The sequence below is a fragment of the Malus domestica genome, chromosome 14 (genome assembly GCF_042453785.1).
Source record: "Malus domestica chromosome 14, GDT2T_hap1".
In the NCBI taxonomy this organism is placed as follows: domain Eukaryota; kingdom Viridiplantae; phylum Streptophyta; class Magnoliopsida; order Rosales; family Rosaceae; genus Malus; species Malus domestica.
Genome location: NC_091674.1, coordinates 693285 through 718084, shown reverse-complemented (window position 1 = coordinate 718084; position 24800 = coordinate 693285). Strand labels below are relative to the sequence as shown.

General features: G+C 36.8%; 4 protein-coding genes across 7 annotated transcripts; 1 reads left to right on the top strand and 3 right to left on the bottom strand.

The window, feature by feature from the left end:
• Positions 1-2081: 2081 nt before the first annotated feature.
• Positions 2082-6064, bottom strand: LOC103453899 (uncharacterized). Its single transcript, XM_008393492.4, has 10 exons — positions 5897-6064; positions 5059-5281; positions 4697-4854; positions 4459-4604; positions 4198-4260; positions 4005-4097; positions 3710-3871; positions 3437-3528; positions 3026-3186; positions 2082-2768 (listed from the first exon to the last, which is right to left on the bottom strand). The coding sequence occupies exons 1-10, from the start codon at positions 5985-5987 to the stop codon at positions 2464-2466; spliced, it is 1494 nt and encodes a 497-aa protein (XP_008391714.3). The 5' UTR covers positions 5988-6064; the 3' UTR covers positions 2082-2463.
• Positions 6065-7283: 1219 nt separating this feature from the next.
• On the top strand, positions 7284-11962 carry LOC103453903 (probable zinc metalloprotease EGY1, chloroplastic). The gene is made up of 10 exons (XM_008393494.4): positions 7284-7809; positions 8686-9150; positions 9273-9413; positions 9914-10015; positions 10439-10650; positions 10798-10848; positions 10926-10995; positions 11174-11242; positions 11420-11470; positions 11591-11962. Exons 1-10 carry the CDS (start codon positions 7432-7434, stop codon positions 11747-11749), a joined length of 1698 nt encoding a protein of 565 aa, XP_008391716.1. The 5' UTR covers positions 7284-7431; the 3' UTR covers positions 11750-11962.
• A 1200-nt stretch (positions 11963-13162) lies between these two features.
• On the bottom strand, positions 13163-15061 carry LOC103453968 (LOB domain-containing protein 20). Its single transcript, XM_008393561.4, has 2 exons — positions 14553-15061; positions 13163-13649 (listed from the first exon to the last, which is right to left on the bottom strand). The coding sequence occupies exons 1-2, from the start codon at positions 14967-14969 to the stop codon at positions 13302-13304; spliced, it is 765 nt and encodes a 254-aa protein (XP_008391783.1). The 5' UTR covers positions 14970-15061; the 3' UTR covers positions 13163-13301.
• Positions 15062-16451: 1390 nt separating this feature from the next.
• On the bottom strand, positions 16452-21423 carry LOC103453904 (probable inactive leucine-rich repeat receptor-like protein kinase At3g03770). 4 transcript variants are annotated; one of them, XM_008393497.4, is made up of 9 exons: positions 20905-21423; positions 20451-20564; positions 18930-20279; positions 18637-18770; positions 18243-18483; positions 17932-18137; positions 17779-17849; positions 17472-17583; positions 16452-17071 (listed from the first exon to the last, which is right to left on the bottom strand). In XM_008393497.4, exons 3-9 carry the CDS (start codon positions 20263-20265, stop codon positions 16799-16801), a joined length of 2373 nt encoding a protein of 790 aa, XP_008391719.1. In that variant the 5' UTR covers positions 20266-20279; positions 20451-20564; positions 20905-21423; the 3' UTR covers positions 16452-16798. The 4 variants fall into 4 exon arrangements, with proteins under 4 accessions (XP_008391719.1, XP_008391718.1, XP_070668349.1 ...); XM_008393496.4 differs by having other exon boundaries at positions 18930-20289; positions 20905-21122; XM_070812248.1 differs by having other exon boundaries at positions 18930-20207; positions 20905-21118.
• Between the last annotated feature and the right edge of the window lie 3377 nt (positions 21424-24800).

The window sequence follows — 24800 nt, the reverse complement described above, 5'->3', positions numbered from 1 at the left end:
AAAATTATCGAAAAATGTTTGAAAATTTTGATTTTTAATTAAAATGACAAAAGAGTGTTTCATCAATACTCCCAAAATAAAAATATGCAGCAACTACAATAACCTTACACTAGGGTCGATTCTATAAATTTTAAAACACCACTGCGTTCAAGTTTATGCAAAATCTTTCGTTAAACTCCATATCTATTTTTATCTCTCTTTCCAAATCTTCATCTGTACGACTTAAAGTTGTATTTTATAATCGGAACTTCTATAACACTATGTTTTGATGAAGAAATTTAAGATTACTAAGGAATTTTAAAATGACGGGATTTTATTTTCTAAAATTTGTGAATTTTCTTGTTTGGTTGACCTAAAAAAACAATTGAATTGAATACGTAATTTGTTATTTTTAAACTCTCAATCATACAAATTAGGAATGACACTTATTTACATGGAAATTAAGGGGGTGTAGTCAAATTAGGATTTGATAGGACTTGCTAATATTTTAATAAACTTTAAAATCTAGGTGCAGTCAATTAGATTTTAAAAGAGGATTTTAAAAGATTTTGAAATCATAGTGTGGTCAAATTAGGATTTTAAAGAATATATCAAAATACATGGGTAATCAATTACGATTTTAAAAAGTCCACAAGAATCTTAAGTGTAGTGAAAATATCGAAGATTTGCTAGGATTTTAATAAACTAGGGATTTTGATAGATTTGAGAGTGGGTGATATAAATACTAAACACCTTAAACAATCCAATCTCCACCCCTAGGATTTCTTTTCTTCTCTCTGGAGAAGAAGACGAATCATCTCTCAAAAAAAGAAGAGGACGAACCATCTCTCAAGAAAAGAATACGGCATACAAAGTTCCTTTATTTCCTAAAAATATATCCACCAAATCCAAAATCTCACCACAAATTCAACCCCCCACAAAATCTCCATTCCCTATTCTGCTATGTGTATATTACTTCTCCTCCTTTTTTTGTCGCTATTCGTTTAGTTGTGTGTTTTAACTCTGTTTGGTAGCCTAGAAATGTCGGAAACCGTGGGAAAATGGAGGGTTTGGAGGGATTGGAGTATGGGATGTTGGGGTTTTGAGTAACTTGGGTGCTGAAGTGAAAAATGGTGAATTGGGTTGCGAGTTTTTCAGTTTTGGAAGCTACAACAACAAAAAGATGAGCTTTTTTAGGATTCAATAGTATTTTTGTATTGTACTTGGAGTTGTTAGCTACTGGAGCAAAGATAATTTTGTATGCTTGGGTTGGGTTCGATCGGTTGGAATTTAGCTTGATCTAGATGTCATCTGAAACCATCAATGATCTATGTTTTGGTTTGTTAAAAATTTCATAAAAAATATTATAATTCAAGTGAGAAAAGTAAAAATATATTGTATTGGTTTGTATTTTGATATCATATATGTTTTAGATTGTGTACTAAGAAAGAAATTCATTTTATGTACGAGAAGTCAAATAAAAATCCTAAGAAATCCATGAAAAAATTCATACAAATCCATAGAAATCTATAATATAAATCTATACAAATCTTCCAAAATCTATATAGAATTATAAAGTCCATTAAAATCCTTTGAGATTTGTCACTTAAAATAGTCCATTAAAATCCTATGAAATCCAAATTGACTACACCCTCCCAAACTTGGGAATTGAGTTCTCAAATTCCAAGTTTTTTTTTTCAAGTGGAAATTCTAAATTTCTATATTTATGAATTCAAAAAAGAGAATTGTTGCGTGTCAATTTATAAATTCTGACTTTTATCTAAATCCAAGTTTATTTTCCTCATCCAAACATAGTGTAAGTCTTCAATTCACTGTCCAAAACACCTTAGTTAATTTTCTCTCATCTTAATTTCAATTGTAGCCACTCCTACTTTACCTCAAATATTTTCATTTTTTATTATGTCCTTTCTCGAGTGCCCACACATTCAACGAAGCATTCCCACCTTTACTACAATCATATGTTGCTTTTTAACCACCCAACTGAAATAAAGTAGAGCGAAATGTCCAAATTTAACTTAAACTGATTGAATTATAAAAATTATTGAACAAAATATAAATATTCCCAATAAACAAGATATAAATTTTGATAAAAAATAAAATAAAATAAACAAGATATAAATAATAATTCACAAGATCCCGTTTCTTACATAAATATGTGTTGGCTGCTAAAACTTAAAAAGGGGTGAAAACACACTTCAATTCAACATTGCGGGACTGAAGCAAATACGCAACAAGCTCTGCCAATGACATGGTTAACTAGTTTTAGAAAAAACGTCGCTCACTATAACGTTTACTGGTGCAAAAAAATTAACTACGTCGTTCCTACGGTGTTCTATACAGCTCTCTACGTATTCCTTCAAGAAGGCAGTTCAAGTTAGTGTGACCTACATCAACAGTTACAGAACACAACCTAAGCCAACTTCAAATAGCAGATGCCATAGTCAATAGGATACTCTGTGCCAGTCACTGCCACTTAAGAAAACCTAATCGATCTGTGCTCCCCACGACATTCTCATCCGTAGAATCTGATGCGCTTCCCACAGTTTCATCTGAACTCTCGCTTGGAAGGAGCTGTATGCGGTCAGCATGCTCAATGAGCCAATTAGGGACTTCAGGTGATGCTGCCCATTCTGCTAGAGCTTGGCGGGTTGATTCGTGTGTGAAATCATCCCACTCTTTTTTTGTGAACTTCTTTCGGTTCTGCACCTCGTGGAAGGTTGAATAGTACTCCTGTTGATTAGGTGCCCTGGAGGATGGGGTCATGACACCTGCAACAAACAGAGACAAATAACAAAAATTAAAGCGTCAAACTGCGGTTCAGAACTTTTCACAAATGTGAAAGACTTTTATGAAGCACTCAGCGAAACAACAAAGATAGTATATCGACGCAGTTTTTTCTGAATAACCACAACAAATAACCAACCAAACTCTTTGTTGAAGTATATAAAAAAACAACTACTGAGTAGTTGAAACAACAAATCAGTCAAAATATGTATAAACGTAACAGCAAATACAATAAAAATACCTTTAACAGGAGAGTCAGACCAAGCAGATAGACTCTTTCGGCTGTTCCAACTCTTTTCTTGTGGGCTAGACCTGCTAAGAAATTCTGGACGACTTTGTCTACCCTTGACCTGTTTTCCCTTCTGCAGCCAAAGACTCCCACTCCCAGCACCCGACTGATGACTGCATGGAATAATACTAAGATGTTTTAATGTGACAAAACCCTTTATTAATGATCAGGGAAGCATCGTTCATCTAACTGAACTTTCTTGGACCACTAATTTTTACCTTCCAAATACAAAACCTAGCCAGAAATCTAAACTTATTTCAAGAAAAATATAGGTCCGCACAAATGTTAAAAAAATATTTCTGCTAAAATGCATTCACTTCAGTAATGCCAAGAAATTACGCAGGTAAAGAATGTATGACTTACGATTTGAGACGCCGTTTCAGAGAAGTAATGAACTTGCAGATAATCCAGTAAGAAACCAAAGCGCCCATTGCTAAAGGAGTATCAAGTGAGCTCTGAGAAATAATGAAGAGTGGAAAAGGCTTATATTAATAACAGAAGAGAAATGAAAAGAATCAATAACACAATATTTTGGCAATTACATTCAATTTATAAAACTAACTTTAACAAAAGACTATAGAATAATCAATTTAGTCATGAATATCAAGAACAACCAATAGGAATGCGAGAGAACACCTGCAAGATGGAGGTGATTCCAATGATACGCATAGCCCACTTGACAAATTGTGCTATACCAACATCTACTGTCCCATCATTTGAGACGACAAACTTCCTCACAATCCAGTACCCTAATGCAGCTCCCGCAAGGATAATTCCCACTAGTAAAAATATTGAGACCTACCAGAAAAACACAACAAGGTAAGAAGCCAAGACAATACAACGATCCAAAAAGAAAGTATCAGAAGCAAATAATTTGCCTAGATATTTATGAGAATTTTGCGAAAGTAAGATTAAGGGAACCAACACTTACTGGGTTATGCATCTCCTCACTTAGCCCAAAATTCAAAAGAATTGAATTTACCATCAGTGAAAACTGATGAACAAGGAAAGATCCTGCTCCAAGCTGTCAAAGGCAAATAAATTGTAAGATTTACTAGTACTATAAATTATATGAGGTTAACAAACTCTGAAGCAACAGTAAAATTCAAGACACCAAGTGTTACCACTGATCCATATATGGTAAGATAGAGGACATTTTTCCTTCCAGTTGGCAACAGCTTCATTCCCTAAAAGATTAAAGAAAACAATAATGCAAAACATTTTCTACAAAGTTGCAAGCTAAAAACTGCAGGTGAAAGATAATTATCACAAAACCCTGTGACTATAATTCTTTTTAGAGGAGATCTGAAACTCAAACTACCCAAAGAAAACCTAAGAGCATGCAAATAAAACAAAAATACATAGGAATCACATAAAAAAAGTACCTGGAAGAGAATGATTATAATGACCAGAAATACTCCTATAATCATTGAACTGCTATAATAAAAAGGTACCCAACTGCTGACAATTGGTGCCAACAATAGAAATGTGAATCCCAATGCCAGAAACACAAGGCGCCATCTCTGAAAATCTGCATAGACATAATTAAGATAATCACTGAAGCCTGAAAATTGTAGCATAAACAATTATAGGCAGCCATACATTATTTTATTTTTGACAGACCTTCTTCAACAGTTATGGTGACAGAGCCAGGTATTTTGCCAATGAACTTGACATCGACATATTTTTCATCGTAAGGCGACATGACAGAGCTCCATAACCCTTTCTGAAGATTTTTCCAATCATCCTCTTCGCACTGACATAATCCAAGCGTATTATTCCTGCACAAAATTCAATAGTCAGACAAAGCATTCCACAAAAAAAAGGTGTGTGCGCGACTAGAGAAATGAGTAAGGGAAAGAGCAACAGAGAGATGGAGGGAGGGGTAGGCATACAGTGCACTCATAACTCAATCAGAATAAATAAAACACAATTATCCTAAAAAACAAAATGCTTGTACAGTAAGGATGAGACATTTCACTAACCTATGAAAACAGACTTGAATTTTGCTATGCAAGCTCTCTGGGATTCCAAGAGATGTAGACAAAGTGATCTTAAGTGAACTTGCATAACTCCCAAGTTTTAACCTTGATACCCCAGAAACTCGTGCCCGTTCACAGAATAAAACATCTTTAGAACCAGGCACATCTGAGTGCTCGGAAAGAGGTACCGGGATGACTTCTAGTACTGGGTTTTCAATATCAACACCTGTGATTTCAATATTGCTAAAGGTTAGTTTCAAATATACAACAAACCAGCGAAACAAAAGAGAAATTCGAACTCTTCAAATCCCTAAAAATGCAATGGACATACTGTTTAGCTATAGCAGATTAAAAACTCAAAATCATAGCGACAGCGACCGGTAAGGTGCAATATACTTTATCAGATCAAACCCAAAAGGGTATCACGCTAACCTAGAATATTGAAACTTTCCACTTTCAAGGCCGAAAAATCGACATTTTTTAAACCCTAACCGGCTAAGAGCTTGACATTTCACTCGAGCAATACAGCAACCCAAATAAACCCTAAAGAGGCATAACAAAACCCTAACCCTCTATCTTCCTTACAATTAAAGAAACAACAAAAGTGGAGATTAAAACGTAATAATTTTAACAGCAAATAAATGCAGAGCAAGTCAAAGCTCAATTTTTTCTCTATTAAAATGGAAATAAGTAAACAACCCACATAATCAAACATCAAAATTTCATTGATTTTCCTAAAATTTTCTCGGAAACCAAACAGGCGGCAAGGGGCCCATAAACACCGAACACAAATCGAAGGCAGGAAGGGAACGAATGGGAGCGACGTTAGAGAGATAGATACCTTTGAGGTCGGTGGCAGGTGAGAGGGTCGGAAGAGAGAGACAGAAAGCGAAGAGGAGGAAGAGAGTGGCGGAGGAGGGAGAAGAACCCATTGCTTCGCACACTCATTACTCTCTCTCTGATCTCCGATATAAAAAGTAGAGGAGCTTTTCCAAATTCTGAAGAGACGATTTCTTAACGAGGGAGGAAAAGCTTCAAAGTTTGGGCCTTGAAGAAAAGGGCTTGGATCTTGTCTGGCCCAAATTCATGGTTACCATTGGGCTTTTCTTACACTAAATTTGTCTACATAAGCCCAATAATTCTTCACATTTGGTATCTTAATGTACCGTTTGGTACGTGAGACAGGTCCGTCTCTTGTTTGGTGAGCCTAAAACGGGTGAAACGCGCTGTTCAATGGGACGAATTTTGGGTGAATTTTCATTCCGCCTCATCTCCTGGAACGACTCGTTCCATATCCGTGGAACACAAAATTATAACCTCTCCGTCTCCTTCTTCTTCCTCCTTGTTTCCATCCGAGAGCATTTTTGCTCCCTCTTCATTCCGTCCCGTCCCGCTTACATACCAAACGATACCTAAATCTGATTGAAATAGATGACACAACGCATTGTCTTATACGGAAAAGACAACAATTGTAAAATTGGGACATGTTTTTCGACATATTTTTATTGCAAACAATAATTATTTTAAGTTATAAGTATAAAACGATTTAAACTCGAGACACAATAAGTTAACTGAAGTTTTGACTTTAACACAAACGCTACAATAGACAATTCCTAAACAAAATTATCAACAAAGGTGATTCAAAATCTTAGTTTAACCATTAAAAATGAGATTCAACTTCATTAGCGTAATTGACTATTATAAAAGACATATGAAGTCTTATTTATCTCATTTCTCAAAATACTGCATATATCTATCAAGAAGAAAATATTAGTGCTAATGAATTTACGAATCTAAGATTTGTTTACATGGAATCTTGTGTAAAGACATACAACATCCTCTTTATAGAGTTATTTTAACAAGTTTTATTCAATAGTACGAACTACTTATTAGTACAAGAAATAAAAGTTGGATTACCTACTACACTAGACTACTTTTGACAAAAGAAAAAAACGACGGACTACTGAAGATAAACTCGTTTTAGCGTTAAAAGAATGTGACTTATTGCTCGTTTGGATGTATTTTTAAAATAATTAAAAGCGTTTTTAGAGAAAATATTTTTAGGTTCCAAAAGCACTTTAAGTAATTTCTACAAAAATACCAATTATGTGTTTATTCTAGAAAGCATTTTAAATGCTTTTCTATAAATTACTAACATTTTTACTAAGAAAAATCAACTCTTAAAAAATAAACATGAGAAAAAATTGAAAAAAAAGGGGATATTAGCAAAAGTCATTGGATATTCACATATTCAGCGACAGCGAAAAAAAACTAGGTGAAAGAGTGCAGGACTTCTTCCCTTCCTCTCCTTCCAAATTCCAAATGGTGTTGTAATTTCACACCCTCTTAAAATTCAAGCTCTGTGAATTCAGCTGAATGGGAACGCTCACCGGCTGCACTTTCAGCACCCTCGATTTCAACCTCACCCTCAAAACCCGCCGCCAAATTCCTAGACTGCCATCGCCCAAGAAACCCAGGAGGAAGAATTCTTCATGCTTCTTGTGCGGCAGAGCGAGTGTAAATACCCAGAGAATTTGTTGGGTTCCGCGTAGGAATTTTGATAGGCTTAGATGTTATAGTTCTAGCGATAGTGGTGACGGTGACGGAGAGAGTAGCAGCAGCAGCAGCGGGAGTAGTGGTAATAAGTCAACCGACTCCACGACGGCGACGAAGGCGGTGACAACGACGGAAGTAGACGAAGATAAAACGCGCGCAAATGACTATGACTCTGAACCTCCATCGGTTTCTTCCAGGGTACATTGCTCAACTTTGTTACATGTGTTCTTGCTTATATCCATTTGGGTTTTTGCATTAGTTGTTGAATTCGCATTGGCTTGTTCTTCTCTTAATTTTGTTACCTTATAGCGTTTGGTTATCAAGTTTGAATTTTTAATGAAGAAATTGCTATAGGAATTAAAATTCGGTTTTGGGTTCTGCAAAAATAGGAGTATAAGGTTCTATATTTGTTGACTTTCCAGTTTAGTCAGCGGGTTTTTATTTTGTGGAATTCGTAGTTGATGACGGTATGGCATTGATAATAGTCGTAACGAAAAATGGTAGCAACCCAATTGTGGGTTTAGTTTTGCATCACTCTAGGGTGCCTTTGAGTTCATTTTCTGTGTTAGTGTCTTTGTTGGATTGTTTTAAGAATTGTTGTTGGAGAAATTTCCGTTTTGTTTTCTACATATATATGTGGAGGTGGAGCCTCATCTGGACTTCCAACAGTTGAGATAGACAGAATCTAGTTAGCTTCAACCATTGAATGTCACCAACGGTTGGGAGCTCAGTTTCAAAGACTGACTGTAGTGCATGAATTGGTGAAAGACACAATGAATGGCCCTTGAATTACGCACACACATGCTGACACATACTATATATATATATATATATATATATATATATATATATATATTTACCTTGAATGCTCATGTAAGAATATAGGTTACAGATAACCGTTATGGCTAATCTTCTATGTATGCTCTATTCATAGTAATTGTGAGGGAACTGATTATCAATGCAGATATTTGCATATGTACTGATAGAATTAATTCTAAGCGGCTAAGCGGTGTACATCTAACTTAGTACAATAACACTGTCTCTAATAGCTTGATGTGTCAATATGTCCTTCAGCCGCCAACTATATCACCACTTGGGCCTGCGTACAATAATTTCCAAGTTGACTCTTTTAAACTGATGGAACTCCTTGGACCCGAGAAGGTTGATCCTGCTGATGTAAAGCTGATTAAGAAAGCACTTTTTGGTTATTCTACCTTTTGGGTGACCAAAGAGGAGCCTTTTGGAGACCTCGGTGAGGGCATTCTTTTCCTTGGGAATTTGAGGGGAAAGAGAGAAGAGGTATTTGCCAAATTCCAACGTCTACTGGCTGAGGTCACGGGTAACAAGTACAACCTTTTTATGGTGGAGGAACCCAATGCAGAAGATCTAGATCCACGTGGTGGTCCACGTGTTAGCTTTGGCTTGCTGCGGAAAGAGGTCTCAGAACCAGGGCCAACCACACTTTGGCAATATGTAATTGCTTTCTTGTTATTCCTTCTAACAATTGGATCATCTGTGGAGTTAGGAATTGCATCTCAGGTACCGTACACCAACTTACTTCTACTTATGAATATATTTCGTGATGTTATAAATGGGTCTATCAACAATTGAGTTCTTTCTCATTTTTAGATTAACTACTTAATATCGCATTTTATCAACAGATAAATAAACTTCCGCCAGAGGTGGTGAAATACTTCACAGACCCAAATGCCGTTGACCCACCAGATATGGAGTTGCTATCCCCGTATGTAGATTCCGCTTTGCCCTTAGCATATGGTGTTCTGGGGGTTTTGCTGTTTCATGTGAGTGAGATGTATTGCTGTTTCCTGTGTTTTGGTTCAAACTTAAAAATGTATTGTTTCATGCTATATACATGGATACAATATATATTGGCTTTAGCACTATGCTCTTTCGTTTCCATCAAGTGAAATTTTTAACCCCATGCATATGCAAGAGAGAGCTGATTAATTGTAATGTTTCTTTACATTGTTATGTATAATGTGTGATTTGATGTTTGCAAATAAAATGAACATGCTCATATGTGAGGGGCATGCTTATGAATAAAATGAACTAGATGCTCAATTTTGTCAGTTTCAAGTGAGTATATGATGACTAGCATATGTATTGTGTGAAAATTACGTCAATTTCTTTTTCAAAAAAATTCTGTCAATTTTAACCTTCTCCAAATGATTTTTTTTGAGTTTTGACAAATTAGTCCATATTCTGTAAATTGTGATCTTCTATTTGAATTTTACTTTTGTTCTTATTTGAATATGATTATGATGGAGTCAATTGCATGCAGGAAGTTGGGCATTTTTTGGCTGCTTTCCCAAACAAAGTAAAACTTAGCATTCCTTTCTTCATTCCTAATATTACTCTTGGTAGCTTTGGCGCCATCACTCAGGTACCTCTACCTCTAATTATCCAAGTATAGCAATTTGAAACATGTCCATTTAAGAGACTTGTCTACATTGTTTAGTATACGATCTGAGGAGTGAATCATTCCTGAATGAATAATGTAAATTTGATCTTTGTAATCTATTTCTTCCCCCTGCCACTCTCCATCCTACACACGAAGTTACACATTTTATTTAAGACAGTGGTGGCTTATTCTATTCTGACTTTTTAATTTCTCCCATATTGTATGTTTGAATAAGCTAGGACTTTTATATTTATGTGATGGTTGTAGCTATAGGTATGTTGTATTTGATGCAGTAGTTTGACCTAGATACCTTTGCTCGAACTAGGTATATGTGCGCCTAGACCCTCTTATCTTTCTTGTTTTGTGATTCAGAGAATTTCTTCTCATCGGTCACTGGTTTTGTAGTTTAAATCCATTCTTCCTGATCGGAGCACAAAAGTCGACATATCACTGGCGGGTCCTTTTGCTGGTGCTGCGTTGTCATTGTCAATGTTTGCTGTTGGCCTGCTGCTCTCATCTAATCCCAATGCCACAGGAGAGTTGGTGCAGGTTCCGAGCACGCTGTTTCAAGGTTCTTTGCTTCTTGGACTCATCAGTAGAGCCACTCTTGGTTATGCGTATGTCCTTCCCTTGCCTCTGTAGCACTGTTAAACTGACCACCTTGTTTGTATGTGAGCTAAGAGACATCTATTGCAGGAATTTCGATTTGTTTCAGCTTTCACGTCATACATTCATATTGACATGTTACCATCCTAAACATGCAGATCAATGCATGCTGCGACTGTTCCAATTCATCCTCTTGTGATTGCTGGCTGGTTCTATTTCTGGACTAGTTGCTTAATAATTTCATTGCAATGCGTAACATACTCATGAATCAAGTTTAACATTGCAGGTGTGGGTTGACAACAACAGCTTTTAATATGCTTCCAGTGGGCTGTCTTGACGGTGGAAGAGCTGTGCAGGTGAATTTGCAAATTGTGCACATAATTTCTCTCTCTGTTTTCTTTTTATGATGATTTCGTCAAATCTATATTTAATTTGTTTTAGTTGTTTTTTCCTTTGAAGTTGCCTAAGGTAGACATTCAGCAGTGATGATAGCTGGATTCTAATGTGGCATATGGTATATCTCTGGTATTGTAGGGCGCTTTTGGAAAAAATGCGCTAGTTGCCTTTGGCTTGACGACATACACCATGCTTGGATTGGGAGTGGTATGCCTAACTTTTACGACTTAAAAATAACGTGCTATTGTTTTGCTTCAAACATTAAGTTGCTTGCATTAGGTTTTTCATGTGTTCCAATATCATCTCTGTAATAACAGTTGTTCCAACTTCCGAGGTTCGTTAAGTTTGATTCTTTTTTTCTTTTTTTTTCCCTTTTCCTTTCAGCTTGGCGGACCTCTGTCACTTCCATGGGGACTCTATGTGCTCATATGCCAGGTTTGCAAATAAGAATTTATAAATTGTGGTTTCATGCTTCCAAAAATCCTCTTTCTGCTACCGGAAAAGGATAAAAAAAACCTCCATCTCATGGCATTTTTTTATCATGTAAATGTTCAGAGGACTCCCGAGAAACCGTGTCTGAATGATGTAACAGAGGTTGGAACGTGGAGGAAAACAATTGTTACAGCGGCCGTGTTCCTTGTTGTACTCACACTTCTTCCTGTATGGGATGAGCTTGCCGAGGAGCTGGGTATAGGTCTTGTAAGCACATTTTGATGCATCATACGTGAGAGCCGATTTTTTGTTCGAGTCATTTCGATAGTGATCCAATAGCCATAAAGTTTGCGAATGCAATACGCATTCGATCTAGTAAAATTCCATTTTTTTCACTCTTTTTCTTATTTGATAGTTCTGATGTGCTAGTATTGTAAAGATATGAATACAGAACAACTGTGAAAGTGAAAATATTACAATCTAGTTGGTGGAAAATGTGGTTTTCATGTTTCTTGCAATCTGGAAACAACGAAAAGTGTGGGAGTACGCACGCCTGCCTAATCGGGCAGGTGCGAAGTCGCATTGCAGGCCCGTAGGGGCAAGTACCTTTGCAAGACTCGCGTAAGCTACGGGCCAGATACAACCATCCTTGTTAATAAGTTTTTTGAATTAAACGGCTAATTGACTTGATCATCGGAATAATAATTCACACAACGAACATTGATATTTAGCCATTCTAACCAAAAGACACTTTACCATATGATTAATGTTTCCGCATCGTTAGTTATTTTTAGGCATTCTAAGATAAGAAAATGATTGCCAATTAGTACTACGGTGGTATTTCTCTTCACTTGTAAGTGAGAGGTCTTAGGTTTGATTTTTGCCAAATGTGCATTTGAACCACATTATTACTAGCCTATTATGAGGTTAAGCCTATTCTCCTCCCTCTTAGTGTAGATAATATCGTTTGTTCAAAAAAAAAAAAAAAGATAAGCAAATGATTTTCACGCACTTGTTTCTCTTTTTTGCAAATCTTTTTATTTTTTATGTTTGGATCAAATGGAGTAAAGAATAATCACGGGGCAAAAATAAGCAGAGACGTGTATGAGGAGAAAAAATGTGTGCAAAAGTCATTTCACTTTTAAATTTCAGGTACGTGTTCGTATACTATATTCTCTCACAAAGATTTCAGGGCTCACAATATTTCAAGCCCTCCAAATTTCAAATGGTTTTAAGAACGCATCTCTTTGTTCAAAAAATAAAAAATAAAAAATCTCAAACTTTTAATTTCTCACATTGACCTTGATGTTTGAAATCATATCCATTTATGTTTTATGGTTACTCGACCATTTGTTCCTTCGTTAAATTGATAACTTTGACCTATTTATTGGTCGATGCAGGCAGAAGCAACATTTACACCACATGTACTAAAGTGATCATTATGGAGCTGGCTTCTCTCATAACGACAAACAATCACACAGTTCGGTCACAATGGTCCAATTGTGGCTTCTATGCAATCTAAAAACTAATTCCACCTTTGCAAGGCCATCAATTTAACGGAGGATCAAAACGGTTAAATAGATGACAAGCATTTATTGATATGGTTTTGCAAACTTCCTGGTAGGACGTGAGAAAATTAAAACCTTGTGACCCGTTTTAGATATGAAGGGTGTAAAATCTTACTCTAGGACATATATGGCGAACTGGGAAAAAAATGAGAGAGTATAGTTTGACCATAACGATCGATATAGATGATAGCAAGCGAACTTTGAAGAGTTTGCATGAAAAATATAGAAAGTTTAGACAAGGAAAATAAGGCAGAGAAAATTCTAAACTAATATCCATTATTGGCGAACAAGAGGGGAACTCGACTCTCTTCCTCATCATCTTCATCATCTTGGGATGGCCTCGAAAGCTGAAGAGGCTCCATGAAGCTCTGTGAAGATGGCGCCGCGTCGATGTCCAAGCTCGAGGTCAAGCTGCTCATGTTGATAAGGTTAGTGGAGGCGGAGGTGTTGTTGGAGTAAGCAGGCTGTAGCATTAGTGCCATGTTCATTTGCTGCTGCTCGTGCTGTTGCTGTTGCTGCTGCTGCGAAGTGATTTGGAGAGCATTTGCAATTGCAAACCTGCTGTTTAACAGCTGAGTTTGCACCATTGCTAGCTCGCCTTGCAAAGATGCAACCTGCACGATATTCATGTCACAACAGTTAAACTATATATCATATCAGTTAGCCATACGTATACGTTTCAATGAGTGTATGTGTGTGTATGGTTTGACTGTTTTACTGGTGATTTGCATCTTAACTGAAGCCTTCCGGTCATGACAACTCACGTCATCTTCATGAACGTTAAAGTAAACTTGTTTTCTTATCGATACGTCATTCATATGACAAACCTCGAGTGCAACAATAAATACAATTTGTTGAATATATGCAATACTTTTGATGTCAGTAAAAGATGTTCAAAAGGTGACAAAGCTTATAGTTAAGCAATAATTAATTAGTATTGTTTGTAGGATATCAATTAGTGTTAACTTATGGAAAGGTTCGTAATCGTAATAAAGAAATATTGTGTTAATCTATCCACCAAGCAACTTAGTTTTCAAAAGAAATGATTGTTTAAGAAAACATCTATTGTAAAACCTCTATGAAGTGATACCCTATATAGTAATAATCTTCACTAGTTTTTAAAAAAATTCGGTCCCAACTTCGGCTAGTTAAAGATAGTTATATATAACTTCCATATTGTAATAAGTTTTAAGTTTTTTAGTCTCATCTTAAGAACTTGTCACCACATAAAAGTAATTGTCAATTAAGACATTTAAAACGACTCTTACGTATTTTCCTGATCATTACATACATGTATTAGCTATTTAAAACTGTCTTTCTTTTCTCAATGTTACATCTTGAAAACTGACGTGCTCCATTATTATTATAGTGATTTTCCTCTACTTGCAAAAAGATCTCCTCCTCCACAAGAATTAATAGGCCAATAATTTCCATGAAGGCAACAGATTAGAGAGAGATAATTTGTACGTGTAGAGATAATGGATGAAATAAACATGTTAATATACGAGTTATGAAACCTGTTGTTGCAAAGCAAGTATGGTGGAGACACAACCGTAAACGGGGTCGGAGAGCCTAGCTTGAGCCTCGTAGGTGATGGTAACGACAGCGTCATGCCGGCGGTTCAAGGGAATGTGCAACAAAAGCTTCGACACATTACTCGCCCCAAACACCTTGTGCACCGCGGCAAAGCGTGCAGCTCCTTGGTCTGAACCGAAATGGGGTGCGAATATGCACCCGCTTATGCACTTCCTCCTCAAAAACTTGCACGCCCCACATGGAGCTGCACCACTACCTGAACCTACTGCATTACTAGTTATTGTTGTCGTTCTGACTGCCGCCTTCATAGAAGCACGCTTTCCTCCCCCGCCGCTGGAAGTGCCCTTCCTTCGGCCCTCAGACTTGCCATTATCTCCTTGTACTGGCTGATCAGCCATCAAGTAATTACTGGAAATAATATTGGAAGGACTAGCTAATTAACAAGTTGGGCTATAGGTGTGTAGGAAGGTATAAATTAAGGGTAATTTAATTAGAGATTTAATAAGCTAAGGGAGGGGGGAGCAAAAGAGAAGGGTGGTGAGTTTGGTGCTTATAAGGAAACTGCCGGAGCTAGCAGTGCACGTTTGTCTCGTGAAATAGTTGGCAACCTGATGTGCTAAGCTTTTTTTTTTTCTTTCCGAGAGAGAGAGAGAGAGAGACGTTATGGTTGGTGAAGTTGATGGATATTGAGTGAGTGAAATGTGAGTGGTAGCTGCATGGTGTGTCTGAGGTCCGCGTGCAAGGACCAGCGGAGTAATTTTTGGGTATATTTGGAATACTTGACATTACTATTTTATTTAACGTATAATACGTGAAATTAGTTTTTATTAATATAGTCCGTGAAATATATCAATCACATCATCTACTTTTATTTATAACACATCAAATGACGTGAAAATTTCAGTAAGTTTTATGAGAAGTAGTTGTTTAATTTATCATATTAAAATCTTAATTAGTTTTATGAAAAGTGGTTTTGTTAATTTATCCTATTAAATGGCACTTGTATGGAACTTGTGGAAGGTAGTCTTCGATCATGGAAAGGCAGGCAGGCACAAGATTTGTATTGCCCGCAGCGTGTGGGATGCGGAAAACCTCAAAGTGCATGGGTGCACATGTCATGCATAATCTTTTACCTGTAGTTAATAAAAAAATTAATAGAGAAATACTGAGCAAGATGTTTATGTTTTAATGAAGAAAACATGCACAAATATTAAGTCTGATATGATGAAAACATAACATGTCATTATGTTCTATTGATAATATATGCGACACTGGTCGTTCTTAAATTTTTATGGTCAAAGCAAAATGTTAAAAAATGACACATTCTATATTAAACGAAAAATGTTACAAATTTTATTTCTCTCTATGTGCTTTTTTTTATTCTTTTTATAGCTTTAACACAATCTAAATTTATGCTAAAATAGAATTATATAGGGATGTGATATCCACACACCCTATTTTACTTCTCACACACCCTTCTAATTTTCGGCCGTCGGATCAGATGAATTGAAGAATATCAAAAGATAGAAATTAACAAGGGTGTGTGAGAAGTAATTTGGGATGTGTGGATAGCACACCCCATTATATAAAGGCCTAGTCTGGTAATGTAGGCTTGTAACTAAGCAAGCATTAAGGTGATTGATGGGTAATGGATCCTTGATAAAGTAAGGCATGGTATTTGAAATATGTTCACCACCATATGGTGATATGAGATCCTTAAGCACGCCCTAAGCTACTCGGATTAGTAGGGCGACCCACCCACAATGAGTGTGTAGCAAACAAACAAACACATATTTGGCATACTGAAAAAAAAAAAGCATATATATATAAAGAGAAAATTTACAGACTTAGAAGGAGAATGAGAGAAGGATAGATGGGAATAAAAGGTAAAGAACGTTTGCTTAGTATATGTAGTACGCTGAAAACATATATGATCCCTTGTAAACCAAGAAATTTGAATAAAAGGTAAAGAACGTTTACACTCCTTAATTTACAGTTGTGACCTAAAAACCAAGAAATCTCTAAACTGCTGCAGAACATAGATCACCAGCCGGCAAGGCATGGTTCGCCATCAGTTGATCCCTTTAAGGTCTTCAGTAACCTATGATGCCGGATATGAGTAATGCAACATCTTTCTCGGCGGAAGTCCTTAATTCTCTTTGTGTAGCTAGCTGTGGCATGAATTCTCAAGCATAAAAAATAAAAATAAAACTCCAGTAACTCACAACTAAAAGGTGAGGCGTGGAGGTTGTGAAGGTGAAACCGGAGAGCCCTCACTGCTCTGGGATTCTCCTCCTTGCCATGCATCCTGAACTTGTTCAGCATACTGCAAGTTCCACAGAACATCCTCAATAGAAGGCCTTTCTGCTGGATCCTTGCGTAGACATCGAACACAAATTTCCATCATTGTCTTCACTGACTGATCCAAGCACGTCTGCTTAACCCGTGGATCAACTACGCTTCTTCGAGCTTCATCATCAGCTGTTAGGGCCACTTGTAGCTGCATATCATCAACGAATATTTATAAGTTAACTACTTATTTCCCATATTAGTATATTACCGTTCCTGGCAAAGGAAAAAAGATGAACTATTTTCGGAAGTAATAAGGATATCAGTGCAAGTTTTTTAGAGTTCGATCTGAGTAATGGCCAGAATTTAGAGGAAACCTAAGCATTTACATAATAAGAAGGAAAGGAAGCTTTATGGTTGAAGGGATTGGTTTAAGAATTTGAAAGCTCAGTTGTCAAATTAGCCAACACTAAGTCTTCCATGAAAGGTCGAAAAACCATAAGGTCTGTGAGAGTATTGCAGGCGGCATGGGAGATATTGAAAGATCTTGTTTCCTGAAAAATTAAAATGGATCTTTTGAAGAAAATATAAGAAAAGCAAGTTTCTTTTACCAGATCTTCTAAAACCTCGATTTGAACCTCAGACTTCACCGGTCTCCCTTTGATCATTTCCAGCAATATTACTCCAAAGTCATGAACATCAGTCCTATCGTCTTCTTTCTTCCTGTCAACCAACATAGCACAATGTTTACAATGCAATACTGTGAAGGTAGCGAGAGGTGACAAGGTGTCGACAAGAACAAAGGCGTGCTAAGATTATGATCAAAAGTAATTAAAATTAAAAAGTTCCTATGAATGGTGCATTTAAGTGTTTTAGTATACATGTAGCTTAAAATGATTGAATATTTTCATTGCAGACCTTGCACCGGTACTGGAAGTTACAGATCCGCTTGAAGAGCCTCCATGACCACCCGGCGAGGAGGAGCATATCTGAAAACCAGTGCATAATGATTTGCCTCGAGAAATCGAATGGACAATCCCCCAATGAATTAATTACAACATAATGTTTTACCTGTTCCATATTTTCTTCTAACAGAGGAAGGTTGTAACTGCTAATTTTCGCAACAAAATTCTGATCCAGTAAAATGTCTGTTATTTTAAGATTATTTGAAAATACACCAGGCATGATACCCGTGTGCAAAAACTGAATGCCCTTTGCTACGCCTATTGCAGCTGCTATGCGTTGTGTCCACGCAAGTGATCGTCTGGGATGTCCCCCTTCCGAAGAGAAAAAAACAGAACGGAAAATTCCAGATAAATGTGTGAAATCAAAAGAAAAGGTCATGGTGGAGAAACTAAATAAAAGATTTCATGATGAGTTACCGGATATCCAGCTCCGAAGTGTGCCATTTGGTACATATTCGAAGACAAGAAATATTCTGCTGACGCTCGAATCATCCAAGTAACACTCAAAGCAGTGTCCAAGTGCGCTGACCAAATGGCGATGCCGTAGTTTCATAATTAGCTCTATATGGTGCATGAAAATTTCAGTGCTGTGACTTCCCTTCATTTTCAAACATCTGATGGCAACAAAAGAACCATCCTTCAACTGGCCTCTGTACATCTGAAACCACAAAAGGAACAAAAACACCAGCTAACGACCATTAATTTAAGATCGGAAGAAATTCTAATTCTACGATGTGATTCATAGTTAATCACACAAAACTGCATTCAAAAGCTCAATACCACTTGAAATTAAAAGGTTTATGTTATGTACCTGTCCATGTGAGCCTTCACCCATGAAAGTAGATGTATCAAAGTTTTGTGTAGCGTCCTCAAGTTCCTCGAGTGAAAAGGTTCGATAACCTGGAAGGCCAAGCGCTCCCGTCTTCATTGTTTGAGATATATATCCTTTAGGCATAAGCAGAATATCAGACGATCAGACATTTTGAATAAACTGGAAAATTTAACCAATCAACATCCAGTACTTATGTTTTTCCTTTCTCATCATTTATTTTTGCGTGTATGCGAGTGTGCGCGTGTGTGAGCGACAGAGAGATGAGAACTTACTTGCATCTGATAGTAACTTTGAGGTATATCCACTTGATGCATTCTCTGTTATTGATCTTGTTGGAGATTTCTTCATTGTCTTGTTGGTATTCATTCTTCTATTTACGAAGAAGATTAGACCGACAAGTAGAACACCTCCGAAAAGTGCTCCAATTATACCCAAGGCAAGGGCTGCTTTGGAGGCTTGCTTTCGCTTGCTTCGGTCAGGTACTATTCCAACAGCTAACGCCTCATTGTGGCAAAATGGAAGCGGATGTTGATTTTGATTACTAGTAGCTAAACAATTGCTTGCATACAGGAAAACCTTGTTCTTAGAATCCGACTCAAGACATTTTGGCAAGCTTCCAGTCAAAAGATTCAAGGATAAATCCACAACTTTAAGTTCAGCATTGCAAGATGAATTTTCGAAAAGCATTCCTGTGAATTTATTTCCTGAAAAATTAAGGTAAGTAATCGAAGGAAGAGATAGCAGCGATGGAGGAAATGGCCCCACGAACATGTTGGAAGAAACGTCTAGACATTGTAGCTGATAATAGGAACTCAATTCAGGAGGGATGGAAGACCGAAATTTGTTCTTTCTCAGTACAAGGGTGACCAACTTTTTCCCAAGTTTCGGAAACTGAGGTCCAAAAGCATTATCTCCCACTTCAAGAACTTGAAGGTTCGTCAAACGACTAAAATCAGGCAGTTCCCCATAGAAGTGGTTATGAGAAAGCCCGAGAAGTCTAAGACTTTCCAACTCACTCAATGAACTCGGCAAGGATGAATTGAACAAGTTCTTCTTCAAACTCAAAACAGATAAAACCGGAAGTGAACCCAGCCCTTCTGGAAGCAGTCCAGAAAACATGTTGTCATCGAGTATAAGCGTCTGGAGGCTTGTTAGAGAGGAAAGCTCTGGAGGGATGGTGCCATACAAGAAATTTGAAGTCACATTAAGTATTTCGAGTGATGATAAACGCGCGATTTTACCAGGCAAGTTTCCCCATAAACCAAGAGAGACCAATGTGAGGACCTTCAAGCTCGGAAGCTTAACCAGAGTTGTTACAAAGGAATCAATTGAAAAGTTTCGGGGCAACAAAGGAGCAGGTTTTTTGCCGATTATATGCAGCTGGGTTATGTTCCCTTCGTAGCATGAGACCGCAAAAGAAGAATTCACTTCAAAGTTGCAAAAATCTGTGTAGTTATTCAAGCTTTTCAAGACGGTTGGAAGGTTTAGGAGTCGCGTAATTCTCAAAAGGGTCTGAGCTTCGGAGGATTGGTGCTGTTCGGAATCATGAACTGAAAATATAATGATAGCAAGAACCAAAGGCAGAGAACAGAGAGAGCGTTTTGCCATAGCAGTTCCAGTTACTGCATTCAGCTTCCCAAAACCATATACAATGATATATAAATAAAACATATATAAACATATGATCAAAATATAAGAAATTCAAGTCTTCGTTTATCAAATTCCAACTGAACATTCTGTTTTATCGATTTCGCATCGGAACACAAGTTTATGCAGGAATCAAAGAATGTTACCTTAGCTCAATGGATTGAAGATTGAACAAACAGCTCAATGTGACTTTGAGATCCAAACAAATCCAGGAAAATAACGATGATATACAAATCCACAAGCTATTGCTTTTCCAAATCCTGTGAAAACAAATTAACAAGATAGATACGTTCAGAAATACGAGTCATTGGCCTACTACTAACCACACCACACCGGTACGTCAAGATTTCGTTGGTTACAATTTTACTAAACAAATGATTGTTACTTCAACTTCAAAAGAAAGTAAATATTCACCAAAAACTGCTCCAATAAAAACATACAAATCCCCTCCAACAAAAGAAAGGAAAACTTTCAAACTACAACACAAACAGCAAGTTTTCGACCAAAAGAAAAACCAACTCAGATAATTATTAAACAGAAACAAATTTAAGCAAAACCCAACAAAATATAAAAAATAAATAAATAAAAAAACACACTGACCTGCCTATTGCTTCAGTAAACCCCAAAGTTTTGTGAACCACTCGGTGAATCCAACAGTCGGCAGTTTCAGAGGTGCCTGAAAATCTTAGTGACTGACACACGAAAGAGATGGAGTTTCTTCTTCTCTTCTCTCTTCTCCACAAGTCAGCTTCTGGTTTGCTTTCTGGTTGTAGTTTGCATAACACAAGAAGACAATCTAGTGACAACTTGAAACTGACGTTTTTTTTTATATTTATTTGAGTAACTATGTTTTTGTATTATATTTTCATATCATATTCTTTGAATTAATCAGATTTTTAAATTTAGTTTATTATTTAATAAACTAATAATTAAAAAAAATTAGTTAATTAAATGATAATTATGGTATACGAAGAAGTTTTCTCATCTAAAATGGTATAAAAATATGATATGAATAGTATTATTCTAGTTATTTTTCTCTGTGTTTTTATTTTTGCCCTTCTGGAATATATTCTTGTGCTTTTTGGAAAGCTAAACTCAAAGGGCAGCCATGGTTGGACTGCAACTTGAAAGCAAAAGCAAAAAAAAATATTCTTTCAGAGGAGAATGGAAGCTTTATTTCACTGTAACTGTCTGTGAGTGGGGAAGATTGTCTAAGAGCATAAAGATAAAAAATCACGTGGAAAAATGGACAAAATTAAATACGATTTATCTTGTTTTGTTCTGTTTTTAACTCCATCGAAACCTTTAACGATAAATCTCTACACTTATTTGTGAGTTTTCCGGGATACAGGAAAAATTCATAAAGATATTTTAATTTCTTTTTAATCATCATCGTGTGATTAATCGGAATCGATAAACTACTGATCCGTTTTTATGAAACTTTGACAGAAATCGATCTACTGATAATATTCTCATAATTCCAGATTGATTTCGAAGATTATAATTTATTTAAAAAATGGGAAATAGTAAAATAAAATGGTGTGCAGGGCAAAGAGACAAAGGCAACAGACCGGGTGTAAGCTTTCGCTTTCTCGGTGTGGTGGTGTGGTAAGCTTTGGCTTTCCATCCACCTGTCACGTGCTGGTGTAGCCCTGGCCCACCCTCTCTACCTTTTTCTACTTTCCCTCCTGCAGCAGTCAACTCTCTCTCTCTCTCTCTCTCTCATTTGTAATTTGTCCCAAATAAAACTTGTTACACAAGGTTTTAATTAGTGACAATATAATATAAATATGAACTGCACACAAGATTTGATTGATTTAAAGATCAAACTTTGTGTTCTGAGACGAGCTGGTCACAAGATTAACTTTAAAAAAAAAATTTATGAAAAATATTTGAAAAATTTGAGTTTTAACAAAAATGATAAAATAAATAGTATAATGAATAGTATCAAGATTAACTTTTTAATGTAAAAATATGATTTTTAGTTAAAATGAACCGTAAGTTCCTTACTTTAATATCTTACGAACCCTTCATTTCATGTTAAATTTTTATTATTTTGTCTTGATTTTATTTCATTTGTTGCAACATCTTCTCGTAGCTGAAGAAATTGTGCGACATCATAAGGACAATGGAGGTCAATAAGGAAAAGCATTTTCCAATGTTTTGTGTGTGTTGGGACACAATTGGAGACTTTAGGTTCTAAAGACCCACTTATTTAAAGTGGAAGAATCAAATAACAAGGAATTGAGAGCTTTTTAACGTCACACAATCACACATATTCTTACCCTTTTTTTTCTTTATACAAATTAATCGATAATGAGGGAGGAAGAATCTTGAGTTAGGGATATAAGTTGTTATCTAACTCAACAAGTAATATTAAAGATGATGAAATCGAATTTAACATCTCGTAAGAATGAATGTTCTTAAGTAACTCAGCTACAAACCTTTTTTTTATCCTTATCTTTTTTTTTTTCCTTTCACTTTGACTACGGTATGTACATTTATTTTATACATTCATCATCTAACGGTTAGATATGATCAGATATGTAATATCCCATTTTATTATTTTTACACATTTACTAAATACATTCACCATCTATATTATTGTCACATCCCGGCCCGGGTCCACCACATCCCGGGTCCGTTCCACCACCGTAGCACGATATTGTCCGTTTTGGGCTTACCATTCCCTCACGGTTTTGTTTTTGGGAACTCACGAGCAACTTCCCAATTGGTCACCCATTCTGGGAGTGCTCTAGCCTCCTTCTCGCTTAACTTCGAAGTTCCTACGAAACCCGAAGCCAGTGAGTTCCTAAAAGGCCTCATGCTAGGTAAGGATGAGAATATACATTTAAGGATCACTCCCTTGGGCGATGTGGGATGTTACAATCCACCCCCTTAGGGGCCTGACGTCCTCGTCGGCACACTTCCGGCCATGGATTGGCTCTGATACCAATTTGTCACATCCCGGGCCCGTTCCACCACCGTAGCACGATATTGTCCGCTTTGGGCTTACCATTTCCTCACGGTTTTGTTTTTGGAAACTCACGAGCAACTTCCATGTGGGTCATCCATCCTGGGAATGCTCTGTCCTCCTTCTCGCTTAACTTCGAAGTTCCTACGAAACCCGAAGCCAATGAGTTCCCAAAAGGCCTCGTGCTAGGTAGGGATGAGAATATACATTTAAGGATCACTCCCCTGAACTATGTGGGATGTTACAATTATGAATCGCATATTTACCATCTATCCCAAGCTACCTAGACAGATCAGGCGCACCTTTTCATCTTTTCTACTTTTTTTTCCTACTTCGTATATCCTATAGTTATAGTAGCTTCGTGGATCTGTCAGGTTCTTGCGTCCCTGTGCTTAGAGTGAGTCCAGCTTGAGTTTTAGGTATTGTCAAATATGATATTCTCTTTTTTAATTGTATAATTAACCGTTAGTTGACGAATATATTAAGTAAATACATGTACTATAGCGAGCCTTGATTATTTCCCATGTATTTCAGAGGTTCAAGCCCATAACCATTGACAATTCGTTGTACACTGCAAGATTTTAAATGGAGGGTGTTATTTTTATATTACAACGAGGAGGATAGATTGGGAGACTTGGATTCTCTGCCCTCCAATTTCTATGCCCTCTCCGTGCCCTCCTATTTTTGTGGTTACGGTTAAGCTACGTCAACATTTTATATTATTATTTCTTTTTATTTTATTATTTTTATAAAAAAATAATATAAAATATTGACGTGACTTAACCGTGATCACACAAAACAGGAGGGCACGGAAAGGGCACCTAAATGGGAGGGCAGAGAATCCAAGTCCTAGATTGGGTGCCTGATTAGACATGCTTTATTAAAGGTGTAGGCCCCCTGGTCCAGGAGAGGAGACCCACCTACACAAACGTCATGGTCTCTTTTCCACTTGACCTAGGACTCCTGTGGTCCTATTTCAACCCCTACATTAAGGTCCAACCCACCCCTAATTTGTCTTGAAGCCATAGATCCCCCTCCCCCCTCTATACGCTAAAACTCAAAAACTCGAATCTCCTCACCCCCCCCCCCACGACGTAAGATACTCTCTCTCAACACCACAATTCATTACATTTCTATACGCTAAAACTCAAAAACTCGCTCGAATCTCATTTAACTCTTTGAACGTTAGACAGCATCTTAGAACTCAACTCGAGTCTTACGTTGTTGTTCAAATAGGTATTGTATAAGTGTGATGTGATTGAAAATTAACAAAAATCAATTTATTTATTTTTATTTTTATTCAAAGTTTTCTTATCCAAATAAGAAAATAAAACTCTTAACAAAACTTTTCAGGAGCTCATGTCGCATCCAACCAACAAGAGTTCTATTCGTAACTGTTTTACCAAGTTTTATTAAACGGACTTTAACAGTAGAAGGCAAAGTGAGACATGACACGAGTTTGAGTTTCAGAGAATTACGTGACAAAAGTTGAAAAACAACAAAAAGTAACGAGCAAACCACC

Coding starts and splice junctions, on each gene's coding strand:
- LOC103453899 (XM_008393492.4), bottom strand. CDS start 5,987: ATGGGTTCTTCTCCCTCCTCCGCCACTCTCTTCCTCCTCTTCGCTTTC. Junction 5,282..5,896: donor ACCTGCCACCGACCTCAAAG/GTATCTATCTCT, acceptor TTGAAATCACAG/GTGTTGATATTGAAAACCCA. Junction 4,855..5,058: donor ATTCAAGTCTGTTTTCATAG/GTTAGTGAAATG, acceptor AATTTTGTGCAG/GAATAATACGCTTGGATTAT.
- LOC103453903 (XM_008393494.4), top strand. CDS start 7,432: ATGGGAACGCTCACCGGCTGCACTTTCAGCACCCTCGATTTCAACCTC. Junction 10,016..10,438: donor GCTTTGGCGCCATCACTCAG/GTACCTCTACCT, acceptor CTGGTTTTGTAG/TTTAAATCCATTCTTCCTGA. Junction 10,996..11,173: donor ACGGTGGAAGAGCTGTGCAG/GTGAATTTGCAA, acceptor CTGGTATTGTAG/GGCGCTTTTGGAAAAAATGC.
- LOC103453968 (XM_008393561.4), bottom strand. CDS start 14,969: ATGGCTGATCAGCCAGTACAAGGAGATAATGGCAAGTCTGAGGGCCGA. Junction 13,650..14,552: donor TACTTGCTTTGCAACAACAG/GTTTCATAACTC, acceptor AATATCGTGCAG/GTTGCATCTTTGCAAGGCGA.
- LOC103453904 (XM_029092719.2), bottom strand. CDS start 20,328: ATGTTTTATTTATATATCATTGTATATGGTTTTGGGAAGCTGAATGCA. Junction 17,584..17,778: donor ACTTCCAGTACCGGTGCAAG/GTCTGCAATGAA, acceptor GTTGGTTGACAG/GAAGAAAGAAGACGATAGGA. Junction 17,072..17,471: donor TCGAGGTTTTAGAAGATCTG/GTAAAAGAAACT, acceptor GATGATATGCAG/CTACAAGTGGCCCTAACAGC.